Genomic DNA, 18,011 nt, shown 5'->3' on the forward strand with positions numbered 1-18,011 from the left:
TGCTAGCACCTACGGGCATCGCCACCCGCGTATCCTCCTTCATCGCCACCCGCCGTTGCCTCCTTCATCGCCACCTTCGTCGCCGCCTCTCTTCCGTAGCCACCTATTTTGTACGCGCCATCGCCGTCGCCACCTACGCCTCTCTTCCGTAGTTCACTCTCTGTTAAAGGTATACTCCTTAACTATGTAATTGAAATTATGGAATGTAAAATACTTGATAAAGTTGCTGGTATATGTTGAATAGAACTGGTTAATAATTAGATTTGTGTGATTTTAAATTTGATTCACTTACAATGTTGTAATTGCAAGGTTATATAATCGTATAGATTTGTAGTGAATTGACTTACAAGATTCAAAGTCAATTGCATATCACTGTCAAAACTCAATTACAACTTGCAAGTGAATTGATTTATTAACCATGCCCTGATCAACAGTGATATGCAATTACAACTTGCAAGTGAATTGATTTATTAAATTGAGTTTTGACTTGAAACTAATATGTTTAATTTATTTGAAATGCAATTATGCAGAACTCGAGGGAGATGCTGATGACGAGGAAATAAAGTTGGCGTATAGACATTTAGCAAAGTTTTATCACCCTGATGGTTTGTTCTTAACTACTTTTCTTATAGTTTCTCAAATGGTTACGTGCTCGATTATTCTATTACAAGTAGTGTACTTCAATTGTGTTTTTTAATCTCACTTGTATGGTTTTATGTTGTAGTTTATGATGGCAGAGGGACTCTAGAAGAAGGAGAAACAGCCGAGGCTCGATTTATTAAAATTCAAGCAGCTTATGAAATACGATATTTAAACGTATGGAAAGAAGAATACGATATGGAAACCCGAGTCAATCCAAAGAAGGTATTATTTAATGATTTAATTGAATCTTTTTTTTAATAAAGATGGATATTTTTTTATTATTGTTGCTTGTGTGTGTTGGCAGACATCTCAAGCATGGATGGAGTGGTTAATGAAAAAACGCAAGGCTTTTGATCAAAGGGGTGACATGGCGATTGCGGCGTGGCCCGAACAGCAGCAGCGTGAGCTAAATATACGTGTAAGGCGTCTTTCATGTTCAAAGGTATTATATATGATTGCAAGTTTATATGTATTATTATTTTTTAAATATCGATTTCCAATAAAGTTTTATACAATTTCGATCCAACTATTTAAATGCAGATAAAAAATATATTAGGAAAACATAGTCTATGGAAATGTTAATGCTAAACCTGGTATACTACAACTAAATTTTTCCTTTTAGTTGATTAAACTTGAAGATGTGCATGATTTGATTATTCGAATTGATTTGTTTTTAATTCACAAAGAGAAAAAATATTGGTATTATGAATTAGAGATATGTAATGCCTCCCGGTTGAAATCATTTTGTTACTTAGGCCTAGAGTAAAGGACACATAGAAAATGGTTCCAGGTCAAGTCATTTGAAAAACATGATAAATCAAAAGGGATCGTTTTATAATAACACATTTTTGGTTCACATCAATATTGATTCTTAAAAAATTAAGTTAGGTCAAAGTGAGTTCGGGTCAAAATGGTTTTTTAAAACACAGTAAATCAATTTTCTTAGCTTTAACTTTTGTGCTCACTCACCATTTAACATTTAAAATTCAGCTACTAATTTTATTACTTTTTCCTTTACCTTACACAATTTTTTCACATATGCGGTTGTCAACAATAACGTATTCAATCTATCCATTCAATCGTTTGGGTTTAAGTTTTTTCAAAATACAAATGTTTGCTTTACTTTCAGTTTTGTTATTATATTTTGTTATTAAGTTTACTGATTAATTTATTTTTCTTAAGCCATGTCAATGGAGGGAATAACTTATGTCTTTAAGCTCAAATTTGAAGCTAACTTTCCTATTGAGTCTACCAAAGGTATCATCTTAGTTTTTTCATAACATTTACAACTATTAGTTTAATCACATACTAGGTTAGAACCCGTGTAATACACAAGTTTGTAATATAATAAAATAGCAAAAAAAAATAATATAAATAATTACAAAATGTGAAACATGAAAAAAAAATACTATTCACAGGTCACTTAACTTTTTTTTTTGTTGCAATTGAAATTTTGGATGCATTTTAGCCCTTGATTTAACCATTTTAAACTGAGGCAGAGACTTTTATCATCCAAATTTGGAAAGAACCCTTCTTTTTTTTTCTTCTTTTTCGTTGCAATTAAAATTTTGAATGCATTTTAACCCTTGATTTAACGATTCTAAATTGAGGCAAAGACTCTTTCATCATCGAAATTTGAAAAGATCTTTGTTAACAACTTGCCTAATTCTAAATTTTGACTTTTGACCAATCAACCTTATGTGTTAATAAACTTCAACATTAGTATTAACTTTGTAAAATTAAACATTAGTATTTTTTAGTAGTAACAAACGTTTTTACAAACCTTTTTTTTATCCGAAAACACCAACAAATAGCATATAAAAAACACCCAGTTCAACAAAATCATATAACAAAATCAAAAATATTATCTTTTTTTAATTAATCAACAATTACCATTTGAATTTCAAAATGGTTAAATAGGTAGTTACCTACTCCTACTATTAAGAGATTCTCAAAATTTTCAAATTATTTATTTCTAACTCATTTTGATTTGGAAATTAAAATCGTTTTTAAAATGAGCAAAATATTCTGATTTTGTTTTACTCATTTCATAAATTTTGACATATTTTACGGTCATCTTAATAATTGATATTCAAAAGTTTCTATAACTCTTACCTCAATAAACCGTAATTTTATAAGTAATTTTACTCAAAATTCATATATTTTATTTCAAATTTTGAATTTTAAATTCCCAAATTATCTACAATTACCATATTTATTTTACTTTCAAAATTTACAAATTACCTATTTATAATATGCAAATTACATCCTTTAATTTATATAGCTATAAATTCATATTCTAATATAATGAACGGATTTTCAAAATGGCAACCGAATTTTAAATCCTTAACTGTTGTAACTATGTTATAGTAAATAAATATTAGAGTGACTTAATTTTGGAATACCGATAATTTGGGTATAATCAATACATTTTACCATCATACGATTCTAATTAAATATTTAGATTTAATATATTTCCAAACTTCAAAAATATTATCTTTTTTAAATAAATCAACAAGTACCATTTGAATTTCAAAATGGTTAAATAGGTAGTTACATACTCTTAGTATTGAGAGATTCTCAAAATTTTCAAATTATTTATTTCTAACTCATTGTGATTTTAAATTGGAAATTGAAATCATTTTTGAAATGAGCAAAATCTTCTAATTTTGTTTTCCTCATTCCATAAATTTTGACCTATTTTACGGTAATCTTAATAATTAATATTCAAAACTTTCTATAATTCTTACCTCAATAAACTGTAATCTTATGTTTAATTTTACTCAAAATTCATATATTTTATTTCAAATTTTGAATTTCAAATTCCCAAATTATCTACAATTACCATATTTATTTTACTTTCAAAATTTACAAATTACATATTTTAACACTGCTTAACGATTTCTATATTCTTATTTAACATTTTTTCATTTTCATCCTTTTATGCTCTGAAAACTTACTATCACTACAACAGCATTATGTCTTCTTCAAAGGCCGTTATAACTTCATCTAAGAATAACAGGTAAGTTGTTTATCAATTCAATATTTAATCATTTCTTTCATTATTAATTGATTTACGTTTTATAAATGTTATCTTACTACTCTAATAATTTTTGCCACTGATCAAACTCTCACTACTCCTCATCTTTTTTAACCCATATTCAATAAATGGTGTTTATTTCGGATTAACCCGCCCAAATAAATGTAAAAACTTAATATAAAATCATTTAAAGAACTAAAATAAATGAAAAGTGAATATGTAAGTATAAACATTTTGAAAATTAATATTAATATCTTACTACAAAAACGTATGCAACATGCCAAGATGGAAAACCTTTTGAAGGCATGAGGCAGGTTCAATTCCATTACTATTTTCTTCTTCTTCTTCTTCTATGAATTTGGGTTTTTATTTGTCACATATGGATTATGTTACAATTATTTATATTTATCTTGATTAAATGCAAAAGATGTTGAATCCTGGCTTCAGGAATAGACGAGTTGTAGTTGTATTTAACCATATTCTTGAAACTTATAAGATACTCTTTTTTGAGGTCCCTTTTTAGTACCTGAATTATCAGGTTACAAACTAATATGGAAAAACATTATGATCATTTATAATGTCATTTTAGCGAATACGTTGTTTTATTGGTGAGTACAACCGACAAAAATCCGCATTTTCATACTAAGAAGTTGACTCTCATTTGAACATGTTGTAACATTTTTAAAACATCTTTATGCACTTGCTATATTTATCTTTATTTATTATTTATCTTTCTTTGTGTTTGCATATTTAAATTACTTGATTGCATATATATAATTTTTTTTAACGATAAACTTTTATAAACAAACCAACCAACCGCCAACGACTACCTCCACATGTAAAATTATACCAATTCGACCACTCTAAAATATAACGATTCATAGATTATATTTATTAATATGTTTTAAAGATTTTGATTCTTGATAAACAAGATAATCTAATCAATACATCCACAAATGTAGTGTACAAGGAATTTTTTTCTTATTTATAAAATAGTTGCATAATGTTTCTTTTGTAAATCATGTAATTTTAATGTAAGTTATAATTGTATTAACAATATATGATAATTTTATTGTTGATTGTATATTTCTTAATGTTTAAAGTTAAAATTTTTTATCAATTACCGTGTAATACACGGGTCTCAAACTAGTACTTAACATATAAGTAAGTCTATCATGTGAGTGAACGGCAAAAAATGATGTTTCCCATATTATCAATTTGTAGAAAGATGGATGTTAGCATTCTCCTAAAGTAGCCTTGAATTTTGCAGTACTAAACCAATACTTAACATATATAAGTAAGACTATTATGTGAGTGATTCGTTTTTAGTAGAGTGCACACGTAAAAAAAGTTTTGGTTCTTTATGTTATGCAAGACATTACAAGTTTAATTCTTTAAATTATACAAAATTTACATTACAAGGCACATAATAAAATATTATATAATATGTCGAGATTCTTGTCATGCATAAATTTATAATTCTTTGCTTAACTTATTAATTTAACAAAATGATCTAACATTTTGTTTAAGTCATCTGCAGGTTGAATAAGCTAAAAACTCTCATGAGAATCTTTTAAGAAATAAGTTTCAATCCAAATTACAAAGTAAACGTGATTATTTAATAATGTCAAATTTGCTATTGTTCAGCGTCTGATCAATCTCAATCTGATCAATGTTTTCAATATCATATTAGATTTTGGATTTGGAAGCACACATAATAAGGTTTTGAAATGAGAATTTATATGTAGATATTAATTTTAATGCTAATATTAATTAAAATATCAAGAACCAAAAGGTTTAATTTTTTAATTTGGAGTTAAATGACACATGGCAATTTGAGGGATTAGAAAGTTGCAACATAGGATTGAAAGGAGCTAGAGAAAGACATGTGGCATTAGAGGTTTTTGTTTATTAGTATAGTAAGATACATATCATAAATAATTACAGATACATATCATAAAATTACAAATAACATATTTTGGTCATCCTTCAATTCAAGGTGCAAAATTTCGATAAAAAATGTCTCTTTCCATATTATCAATTTATAGAAACATGGATGTTAGCATTCTCCTAAATTAGCTTTAGATTTTGTTGTAGTAAACCAATGCTTAACATATATAAGTAAGGCTATCATGTTAGTGAACGGCAAAAAATGATGCTTCCCATATTATCAATTTGTAGAAAGATGGATGTTAGCATTCTTCTAAAGTGGTCTTGGATTTGGCAGTACTAAACCAATACATAACATATATAAGTAAGGCTATTATGTGAGTGATTCGCTTTTAGTAGAGTGCACACGTAAAAAAAGATTAAGTTCTTTATGTTATGCAAGATATTACATGTTTAATTCTTTATATTATGCAAAATTTACATTACAAGGCACACAATAAAATATTATATAATATATAGAGATTATTGTCATACATAAATTTGTAATTCTTTGCTTAACTTATTAATTTAACAAAATTATCTAATTTTTTTTAAGTCATCTGCAGATTGAATAAGCCAAAAATTCTCATGAGAATCTTTTAAGAAATAAGTTTCAATCCATATTATGAAGTAAACACGATTATTTAATAATGTCAAATTTACTATTGTTCAGCGTCTAATCAATCTCAATCTGATCAATGTTTTCAATATCATATTAGATTTTGGATTTAGAAGCACACATAATAAGGTTTTGAAATGAGAATTTATATGTAGATGTTAATTTTAATGTTAATATTAATTAAATATGGAGAACCCAAAGGTTTAATTTTATAATTTGGAGTTAAATGACACATGACAATTTGAGGGATTAGAAAGTTGCAACATAGGATTGAAAGGAGCTAGAGAAGGACATGTGGCATTAGAGGTTTTTGTTTATTAGTATAGTAAGATAAGATAAGATTTAAAGGGATTTCTAGTGTGTTTTACCTTCTAATGGATTCCGCATATTGATTGAAGAGTAGATATTGTTTTCCATTGTTATACGTCGATCCTGCACGTCATCACACGTCACCGACAACGTCTTTACTTTCCTTTCCTTTCAAAACGTACTTGTCAAACCAAAACCAATATGATATTTACCTCTGGTTAAAATAAATACAACAATTTAGTAGTAAAAATCAAACAAGTGTGTCTGTGGATCGATACTTGGTTTTTACCTATAATATTTTGCATAAACGATAGGTACACTTGCCTATTTGTGTGCGGTTTAGTTAAGATAACAATCATTTTTATAAATTTAAAACTAGACATTGTGTGAACAAACTTTTAGAAGACTTAACAACTTTTTCTACACTACCCAACGCACACTAAGTTTTTGGTGCAATTGTTGTGGACACACGGTGAATTTTTACAAACAATCCAAGTATTTATTAAACCTTGTCTATAGTGTATATATTTTGAAACTTATAAAAAGAACAAAAATATTTTTCTATCTTTATTTTTGTTTATCTTTCTAGTTTTGTAGATTTCTTACCTTAGCTTAGTTTTAGTTAGGCCATTAGATCTTTTTACTTTCCTAGTTAGTGTATGTCCTCTGCATCTACTCCCGAACTCGTTTCACCACTTTCCGAACCCGAATGCCACTTTCATCGAAGAACACACTCTCATGCATGAAAAGCAACCGAAGGAGATAAGAACAGTAACATTTGTTACTTTTCAAACCTGAAAGCCGACCCATTTCGAATTTCGGTTTTGTTTACAAATATATGTATATGTATATATATATATTATTAATATTCTCAAGTTTCGTTTCCTTTTTTCATTTTGATCGATTATCGAACTTCCAAGATTTTAAAGTTTTTTTATTAAACGAGTTCTAGACTATTCGGGTAAAATATAAAAATTATCCAAGTTATTTATAACATCATTTGCAATTCTAATAACAATTTCAAAATACAAGGTCTGCAATTATATTTTAATTTTGTTTTAAAAGAAACTTGAAAGATCGGGGACTAAAAGTGTAAATCCATTTAAATTATATTATTATAATAATAAGTTAACCCAACCCTACCCAGCCCCTCCCAGCCGTCCTCGGTATTCCGGCAAGCCGGAATCTGGCAACCCCAAAAATCCGACGGCCATAAAAATCCTGTCAAACCCCCATTAAAACTAATTTAACAACTCGTAACACCTCAAACATTATCCGACGATCATTAAACGTCCATAAAAGACGCGTTATAACAACCATTAACGACGGATTGAAGTCATGAACGATCAGATTATATTAACAAATTCAATAATTGACATAAATTTCAGACGTTCAAATTGAGACTATAAAAGGACCATACAACATCGTCTAAACACGCTCATAACATCTAAGTATACTGATAAACTCTCTAAGTCTAATAAATTTTCCGACCAAGCTCGTTTTTCCGGCAAGCCATGGCTCGTCATAAAATCCTAACATTTCTGGGTAATTTTTATATGTTTCTTGAACATTTTTCAGTAATAAACAAAACCCCTAACCTTAATTAAACAAACATGGAACAATTTGATCAGATTAGAACCTAGGGTTTTATAATGAAGAAGATGATCTTTTAATATTAAATATACTTTTGTTTCTGGTATCTTAACAACAATCAAACTAGAGCATCTGGTTAGTCCTTATGTGTGTAAGCTAGAGGACCTGGGTTTGAATTTAAGCTTTTATTTGTTTTTTTAAAAACCATTTTCTTTAATTATATTAAACAAATAAACATCTTAAAAATTATTAAAAATCATTATAAATCAAATAAAGTGTTTTTAAGTTAAATAAATTAATTTTACCAATTACCATTCAAAAACCCAACCTTTTCATTAAGTTCGTAAAATTTTGATTTATATATATTGTTTACCTTTTTGTTAATATTTATGACTCGCTAACGCAATCGCTTTCAAGATAAAACCCATGCTTCGTAAATAGTATATTCTCATATCATTAATAAATTTATAGTTAAAATAATATTAAAATAATATAAATCGTTAAATTTCTGTTAAAACTTAAATATAATATTTTGTTATAAAATGCTAATACAATACATTAAAATAATGCTTAACTCCTAAAACCAAACTAATTTTAACTTTTATAATCCCTTTAGTTAGATCTTGTTTTTGTTTCTATTATAGTTCATGAGGTTTGTAAATACGTAAGGAGCCTAGGAATCTAGTCGCAATACCGATACGTAACATCGTGCTCATACATTAAAGGATACGTTAATGGAGGATTACATTAGCCATGGAGAGAATCTGGCATGGTAACCGGCAGCATAACATTACAGGGGATAAATATGGCATGGATCTCTATGCTAATTACTATGGAAGGCCTATTTATAGGCATGTCTCATTCATTAGAACTGTAGTAACGAATGAGGCATCCCATTCGTTAACTGTACTAACGAATGAGGTCTTTTCATAGCCCATTCGCTAAACATGCTTAGCGAATGGATATACTTTAACGAATGAGCCTCCATTCGTTACACTGTAGTAACGAATGAGCTCTTATATTAATGAATATGCCTAGTCTTTAATGAATGAGTCCCATTCGTTAAACATCCTTAGCGAATGAGCCTTTATACATTAATACAAAGACTAAACTACCCTATTCTATTCGAACAGCTGCGGGCACCAAATCTGTGCACTAACAGACTCCCCCTTTTCCGTAGCTGGCGAATGCTTTCCAATACGTTAGCATCCAATACTTTAGCGACGATTAGTTAACGACGAATAAGTTAAAGTTGAATACTTTAACTGCATATCATCAGCCGTAATACCAACCTCCCCCTTGGCTAATGATTCTCGGGCTTGTGCGAACAGACAAAATATAACTCTTTGTTAGCAAACCAACAACTTATAGCTACTCGTATCAGATCTCCCCCTCAAATAAGCATCTCCAGGTGATCATTCCGATCATCCAACTGGTATATGATATGGTTCGATCAAACGAATCAATTAGCAGCAAGTCATCGGCTATCTGTCGCACCGGTAAAGTAAAAATGTCTTTACGTTTAACCTCGTCACACATCTTCATGAATAACCCGATCATTCCACATCTATCACATCGGTCTTCACTCTCTTGATAACGTTTATCCCAAATCATAACTCTTTGAAGCTCTTCAGCAACCAATACGCTTGGATGCACTACTGTTTTGGGCATATGATTCAGAGTTCCAACCTTCGCTAATCAATCCCGAACGATCAGATTCTTCAATCCAATGACAAGACCCGTATATTTCTCAATCAAATCAATCCATTCAAGAATTGTCCCTTTCAACAGAAGCAATCCGCCGAATACTCATAGCCAACATAGTCAGGATCAAAGTCCCTCAGAAAGAAGTAAACGGACAGACACTCGTATCCCACATAGTCAGGTTTCAATCTTAAACAAATCAATCAACAATTGAAGAACAAACACAGTCTTGAACTCAGTCAAACATAGCTTTGCAATCACGAATTACCACCCGAATTACAGTAATTTTTCAAGAAACACTTGCGAAGGTAGGAAGATAACAATCGAATAAGCTCTTTGAAAGTTTTATCTCCCCCTTTTCTTGACAAATTCTACAAGGTCTTGAACAATTCTTCGAAAATCTTCAATAAAATTCTTGTTTGTAAACGAGCCAAGCCAAGTTCAGCGTAGCCTATGACTTGCTCGTTAACTTAAACCCCAAGTTTTATACACACATCATCCTATTCTAATAAACATGTACATATTGACCAACAACCCGAACCCATATTGGCCAATAACACGATTGTACACCTGTCATCAGTCATCATATGGTTTACTCTCTCTCTCTCTAAATCCCGCCTAAACCATATTGGCCAATAACCGGACCCGGATTTATAAAGTAGGTTTCTTCTCTGTTGATTCTGACTTATTGACGATGCCTGATTTGGATCCTTGTAAATTCCTCCTGCTTTTGATTACACGATTGAAGATCTTTTACTAATTCATAGCCTCCTCTCTACTCGCAATCCATCTTCAAGGTAGCGATTATAATCATGACAATTATTTGTTTATTTTCATTTCTATTCTTTGCCATGTTTAGGGATTGAAGATGATGTTCATTTCTGTGAGAAAACCTAATATGATTGATTCATTATCCAACTTCTTCTGGTCAAATTTTTCCCGTTAGTTGTGTTTAGTTAATTGCTCAAAAAAGAGTTTTTACTAACGGATCAAGTTTTACCCGTTAACGGGTCAATTTTTGGTTTCTTTAACATGCAAAAATTGATTGTTTTTTTAATATATAATATGTTTAAGATTGCCAAAGCCTTCAGAAATAAGCATAAGGAGTCTTGGTGGTGGAATGACACAGTGCAAGACTACTAGTGACAGATATAGCCTTCAGAAATAAGCTGACTGTTCGAGAGAAGAAAGGTACACCGAGAATTCGATGGGGAAATTTGAAGGACGAAAATCTCCTACTGTTTAAGGATAAACTCATACTGCATACGCGGGCTCGACTAAATGAGGACTCAACGCATATATGGGAAGCTATGGAGACAAAGATCATCCAAGTAGCAAAGGAGACGCTCGGGGTCACAACAGGAAAGACAAGTGGGCATAAGGAGTCTTGGTGGTGGAATGACGTAGTGCAAGACAAGATAACGGACAAGCAAGGATGTTTTAGGGAGCTAATGAGGTGCACGAATGAGGAGGAGCGAGTGGAATTGAGGGACAACTACAAAACAGCCAAGATAGAGGCGAAGAAGGCAGTGGCGGAAGCAAAGAAGGCGGCCTTTAAACGGATGTATGAAAGTATAGAAACAAAAGAGGGGGAACATGCTATGTTTAAGATTGCCAAAGCCAGGGAGCGTAGAAAGCAAGATCTAGGACCGGTGAAGTTCATAAAGGATACAGATGGGCATGTACTGGTCAAGGAGCAGGACATCAAGCTAAGATGGCAAACCTACTTCCACAATCTTTTTAACAATGGGAGAGCTTACCAAGAAGAACATGACAACACAAACTTTCAACGACAACAATCGAATAACTGCTACTGCCGACGGATCACACGAGAAGAGGTGAAGGATGCACTTAGGAGGATGGGAAGGTCTAAGGCGGTTGGCCCAGACAACATACCCATCGAGGTGTGGAAGTGTCTGGGGGAGGAAGGAGTCATGTGGTTAACTACTCTGTTCAATAGTATTCTCAAATCAGGTAAGATGCCAGACCAGTGGAGGAGCAGCGTTGTAGTTCCTATCTATAAGAACAAAGGAGACGCCCAATGTTGTGGTAACTACCGAGGAATCAAACTACTAAGTCATACTATGAAGCTATGGGAAAGAGTGATTGAGGTTAGACTTAGACGAGAAACTCAGGTTATGGTCAACCAATTTGGCTTCATGCCGGGGCGTTCCACCACAGAGGCAATACACCTTATAAGAAGATTAATGGAAAAGTATAGGGAGAAGAAGCGTGATCTACATATGGTGTTTATTGACCTAGAAAAGGCCTACGACAGTGTGCCACGACAGGTGCTCTGGGAGTGCTTGGAGGGTAGAAGAGTGCCCAGGAAATACATAGAGATAATTATGGATATGTATACCAGGAGTGAAACAAGTGTCCGTGCGCCAGTGGGAGATACTGATTTCTTTCCTGTAGAGGTAGGTCTTCACCAGGGGTCAGCGTTGAGCCCGTTTCTTTTTGCAGTAGTCTTGGATGAGTTGTCAAAGTCGATTCAGGGGACTCTCCCGTGGTGCATGATGTTCGCAGACAATATTGTGTTACTTGCTGAGAAAAAACAAGATCTAAACATGAGGCTTGAGGAGTGGCGAACAACCTTAGAGACAAAAGGTTTAAAGATTAGCCGATCTAAGACGGAGTACCTCCACTGTGATTTTGGTGGGATAAACGACAATGAAGACGCACAGATCACAATTGAAGGGCAGGTGGTCCCGCAGGTAACGAAGTTCAAGTATTTAGGATCATTTGTACAGAGCGATGGGGAATTAGACAGTGATGTGACCCACCGAGTTCAGGTAGGATGGTGTAGATGGAAAGCAGCCACAGGTATATTGTGCGACAAGAGTTTCCCGACTAAACTAAAGGGAAAATTCTATAGGGTGGCAGTTAGACCTACAATGCTATATGGAACAGATTGTTGGGCCATCAAGAAGGCACAAGTGCGGAAGATGGAGGTAGCAGAAATGAGAATGCTACGTTGGATGTGGGGGCACACAAGGCTAGACCGAATAAGAAACGGTGTGTTTCGCGAGAGATTAGGGGTGGCGAACATAGCAGACAAGATAAGAGAGTGGAGATTGAGATGGTTTGGACATGTAAAGAGAAGACAGACGACGAATCCTGTTAGATCCGTAGAAAACATTACTATAGAGGGGAGGAGGGGTAGAGGACGACCGAAATTGACTTGGGATGAGAGGATTAGGCATGATTTGATAGACCTAAACCTCTCCGAGGACATGGTTGAGGATAGGAATTCGTGGAGAAGTAGAATTAAAGTTAAGGATTTTTAGAGAGAATTGAATACCTTAGGGCTTAGACTTAACTTATTTATGTCACATACCATAATGGTATTTCCCTTACATATATTATTATTATTATTATTATTATTATTATAATTATTATTAGCTTTTATATAGCTGTTAAACTGGGATCTTATTATTAATATTATTATAATTAGTAGTAGTTTTTATATAAATGTTAAACTTTGATTTCCTTTATTTTGCTTCATACACATGTACTTAGAGCCGAGGGTCTCTCTGGAAGCCACCTCTTTATTCCTTTGGATAGAGGTACGGTGTGCCTACATCCCACCCTCCCCAGACCCTACTTATAGCTTTGCTGTCGGTGGGATTTTACTGGGCATGATTGATTGATTGATTGATTGAATATGTACTATTATCACAACACAGCAGGTAACGGGTTGGGCTTAACCCTTCACGACTGGATTCTGATTTTAGCTTTGCTCGGCTTCTGTTTTTGTAGGCTTGTTACGATAAACGACTGGAGACTGATTCTTTCATTCATCCATAACTGAATACATAGCAGCCTATGGGTCTGTTTTCTATTTGTTTTCAACGGGTTTTTTAGGTCCGGTACTCCAGTTTTGTGGTTAATTTTGGGTATACCTGCCTTAAGCTCAGCCCTCATATATAATGGATGACATATAGGTCTACAAAACGGTTTTTGGATAACATCTGTGGTTTGGCAAATGGCTTTTGGTGTATTCATAGTTAATCTTGGATAACTAATAATTAATAAAAAAGATAGATTAACTATGAATACATCTTCATATGTACAAAGAGGTTTTTCATAACTATGCATTCTAAATGCAAAACTTTTTTGTACACATATCATATCATAGATGTATTATATTTTTCACATACATTGTGTACTTATTATTTTTCACTTTATTTTGTATTTTTATTATTTGGATCATCCCGTGTATTGTACGGGCTCTAAAGCTAGTAATAATAATAACATATAAAAATATAGATAAACAATTGGAAAAAATAAACAAAATAATACATATAAAATTACAACGTGTGAAATAAACATTAAAAAAGTTAACAAGCCAGCTCGACGAGCCATAATCTACCTTGAGCTTTTATACAAGCCGAGCTTGAGCTCGACTTTTCAGCTTGTTAAAGTAGCTGAGCCGCTTTACTTTGAGCTTGAGCCCAATCTGGCATAACTCGGCTCGTTACAACCCTATCTTGTAATATGAACTCTTTTTTCTTACCAATTCATGTAGATGGCATCTTCCCTGATTCACAAAACCACCTACGAAGCTGATAACGCATTTGATTCATCTCTAACTGAAGCTTTCCGCTTTCTAGAGCCCCAACTGAGACCGCCGTTTCCATTAACAATCAGCACCGAACCTGAATACTGGAGTCTCAACCGAGCCATTCTACACGGCATCTTATCCGAACCCCATTTGGCAAAAGTTCACATCAAGCACTTACATGGCATTGTAATCGACGGGTACAGTTTCTTCACAAATTCACTATGTCAAGTGGTTGATCAACTGTATTCAAAGCTTGTTGAGAATGTGAAAGTTCAGTTAATATACATTTGTTCACAACTGATCGATGTGTCGGCTTCTGGAATCGATAATTTGTTAGTGAGTTTGTTGAGGCAAATTCGCGGTGGCGATTTCAGTGAACCAAATCTATGGTTGTGTTTGGAAATGGTTAATATTTTCACGCAAAAATGGGAGTGTTTGGTTGAAGAACGACCGAGTATTATATCGTGTGCGTTGTATGTGTTTCTCAGAGCTTTATCTGATCATTGCAGAGTATCTTCAAACCTACAGGTAAATATCTTAAAGCAAAAGTCAATCGAATTTTGTGTTAGGGTGTTTAAGGAACAATCCCATTTATGTTTAAAAATCGGTAGGGATTTAATTAGGGTTTTACAAGATCTAGTTCACGTGCCCGAGTTTAAAGATATATGGAAAGATTTATTATTGCGTGGTTATGATATTTCTCGGCTGTATCGAACCAAAACTTGTAGCAAGTACTTTTTGCTTCGTATCACGCCTGAGATGGAGACTTGTTTGCGGTTTTTGCTTACGAAAGTCAAACTCGGAAGTCAAACCCGATACCAGATTTGGTTTGCGAGGAAGTTTCTTAATGGTCCCGAGAAAGAAACCGTTTTGATTGATATTGTCCGTTTTGTATGTTGTGCTTATCATCCGTCTAATGCTGTGATTGTGTCAAATGTGGTCCCGAGATGGGTGGTTATTGGCTGGTTGTTAACATGTTGTACCAAGAATTATGTTGAAGGTAATGTGAAGTTGGCTTTGTTTTATGATTGGCTTTTTTACGAAGAAGGTGTTGATAATGTCATGAATATTGAGCCGGTTATTTTGTTGATGGTGAACTCGGTGCCAAAATATGTGCACATGACGAACAATCTTTTGGAGTTTTTGTTTATATTGGTAGATTGTTATGATGTTGAGAGGAAAGATTTGATTTTGAAGGGCGTGTCGGGTGCGTTTGATGAGGTTAAACGAAAAGGGGTTGTTAAGTCGTTTGAAGTTTTGACTACTTGTGATGGGATTTCACCTTTTCTTAAAGAGAAGCTTGTGAAGATGCTGTCTTTGAAAAATCTGAGCGGTTTTGACAAGTTGTAACCTGGTTTTGTTTCGTGATCGGGGATGATATTATGCAGGCCTATGCTGATGCGCGTTTTTTAGTCGGGTTTGCATTCTTACATAGATATTTTGTTCCATGGTTTAGTAGTGTAAGATTTGTATCAAGCACAGCCAATAGAAATCTAAATTAGTGTCTTTAGAATTTTTAAAACAAACTGATAAGAGTTTAACCTGTCGGATGAGCTAAGCTATGCCCACTTATATTCTTAGCCAAATAATCTGAATGGTGTTCTTTACCTTGCTACCAGAAGCTACAACCCCCGTTAAATATATATATTTGTTAAATGAGTCGGTTTAAGTTACGTTGGTAAGTTTTAACATCATAAAAACCTACAAACAAATTGTTCTATTGAATGCTATTGAAAACTACAGTTTTAACGGGTCAGAATCTTTTCTTGAACATTTTTCTATACTGCTTTCATTTCATTAGACTTGCCCAACATCTGAAGTTTGAATTTTTGTTGATACTTGAAATAAGTCACTGGTTTTGAAAACTAACTAAATTCTGATCTCCATGCACGAGCCCTGTGCTTCTGCTTCTTACACAGCCGTGTACATATTTACAGCTTACCAATGCTGGCCAAATTCTAGTATTTGAATTTCATCTTATCTTTGTTAATTTCTTTCAAAACCAGTAAATGTATGCCTATTCTAACTTGTTTTAATTTCTACTTGTAAACTATAAACATGAGTCGTAGGTTACTCACAATTTTTGAAAATCTTTCTGCTTTCAGCCTAATATACCAACAACAAACATTCAGTTTCACTCATGAAGGTTAATAATGTTGAAGAGCCTTCTGTTGTTGATGATCGATCTCAAATGGTCGTATTCTTCTAATTGCAGCTAGGGGTGAGCTACTTAACCGTCATAACCATTAAACCGAACCATAACCGACATAGCCGAACCGATTTTAACCGATAACCGACATAACCGGTGGGTCGGTTTACTAAATTTTTAAAAACCGCCAAATACGGATCGGTTTTGGTTAAAGATAATTCCAAAACCGCTATAACCAAAACGACCCATTTATTTAACCAACAATATGTTTAATATGTTTGGGATTAACTTCCACCAAACATGTTGTTGGATTATATCATTTTGATGTTTTTGGTTCAACGTTTGTTATCAAAATAAGTTGAATTTCATTGTTGGATTATATAATGTCATTCTTTTTTGAATATTAGGTATTAATATTATGAATTATATACATTGTTAAATTATGTCATGTCGTCTTTTTGTAATAACTGGTACCAAACTTAGGCTCAATTACATTGTTTTGGTGACGGTTAACCAACTCATAACCGACTCAATATAACCTACAAAACCAATTAACCAAAACCGCCATAACGGGTCGGTTATGGTTATGGCTATCCATTAACCGACATATCGGTTATGGTTGTGGGTTTGGCTCAAAATCGCCCTAAACCGACCCCATGCACACCCTAATTGCTGCCCAAGCCAACTTCATTTTACTAATGTTTTGATATGATTGATATCAACTCACACTCAAGAATCACACCCAAAACCTAATATCTCCCTCCACTAGGACTGTTCAAAGGGTAAGACCCGACCATTTTACTTAATACCCTATCCGGACCCTTTATCATTTTAGGAAGATATGTGGACCCGAGACCCTACCCTTTAAACAATAAAAGGGTCGGGTATAAATAAGGGTTTCAAGGGTCCAACCCTTTACCCTTTTGATGCAGTAATCACATCTCCTTTTTTGCATTTACAAGTTGCATCTCTCATATATGACTTCATATATGACTTTAATATATGAATCCTAAAACAATTATACTTTCATTCATAACATAGTAAAGTCCAACTTCGAAAGTTTATCAACCATTTGAACCAATGCAAATAATATTCACATTCACAAATTACATGTAGAGAACATTTAAGTGTTCACAAATTACATGTAGAGAACGTTTAAGTGAATTCCCATATATATGTTTCCAATCATTAGTATGACCATCTATTTTTATTTTTCTTAGTAGTTGAGAAATTTCTGATGAATCATATATGAAATACAAACCTCTCATAAATTTCAGATTAATCGTGAATCTGATGTATATCTATCTAGAAACTAGTAAACGGGTCAAAAGTTTGAAAAAGGGTCGGACCTTTGAAACCCTTTTACCCTTTAAGGTGAAATTTAAATACCCTTTACCCAAGCCATATTATCTATTCGGGTCTAATTATGGGTTTTACCAGTCGGGTAACCGGGTTTCAA

General features: G+C 33.1%; 2 protein-coding genes across 2 annotated transcripts; both read left to right on the forward strand.

Annotated features, from left to right (window-relative positions):
• Positions 1 to 530: 530 nt before the first annotated feature.
• Positions 531 to 5,231, forward strand: LOC143543622 (uncharacterized; the record flags this gene model as incomplete). The annotated part of the gene is made up of 4 exons (XM_077035899.1): positions 531 to 605; positions 725 to 864; positions 947 to 1,084; positions 5,223 to 5,231. Coding segments are annotated over 4 exons (362 nt in total), but the record flags the coding sequence as incomplete, so codon positions are not given.
• A 9,136-nt stretch (positions 5,232 to 14,367) lies between these two features.
• On the forward strand, positions 14,368 to 15,773 carry LOC143543615 (uncharacterized). Its single transcript, XM_077035895.1, has one exon. It carries the CDS (start codon positions 14,368 to 14,370, stop codon positions 15,751 to 15,753), a length of 1,386 nt encoding a protein of 461 aa, XP_076892010.1. The 3' UTR covers positions 15,754 to 15,773.
• The last annotated feature ends 2,238 nt before the right edge of the window (positions 15,774 to 18,011 follow it).

The sequence above is a fragment of the Bidens hawaiensis genome, unplaced genomic scaffold (genome assembly GCF_021521415.1).
Source record: "Bidens hawaiensis isolate Kalapana, Puna unplaced genomic scaffold, B.hawaiensis_p1.1 tig00013193_1, whole genome shotgun sequence".
Classification (NCBI taxonomy): Eukaryota; Viridiplantae; Streptophyta; class Magnoliopsida; order Asterales; family Asteraceae; genus Bidens; species Bidens hawaiensis.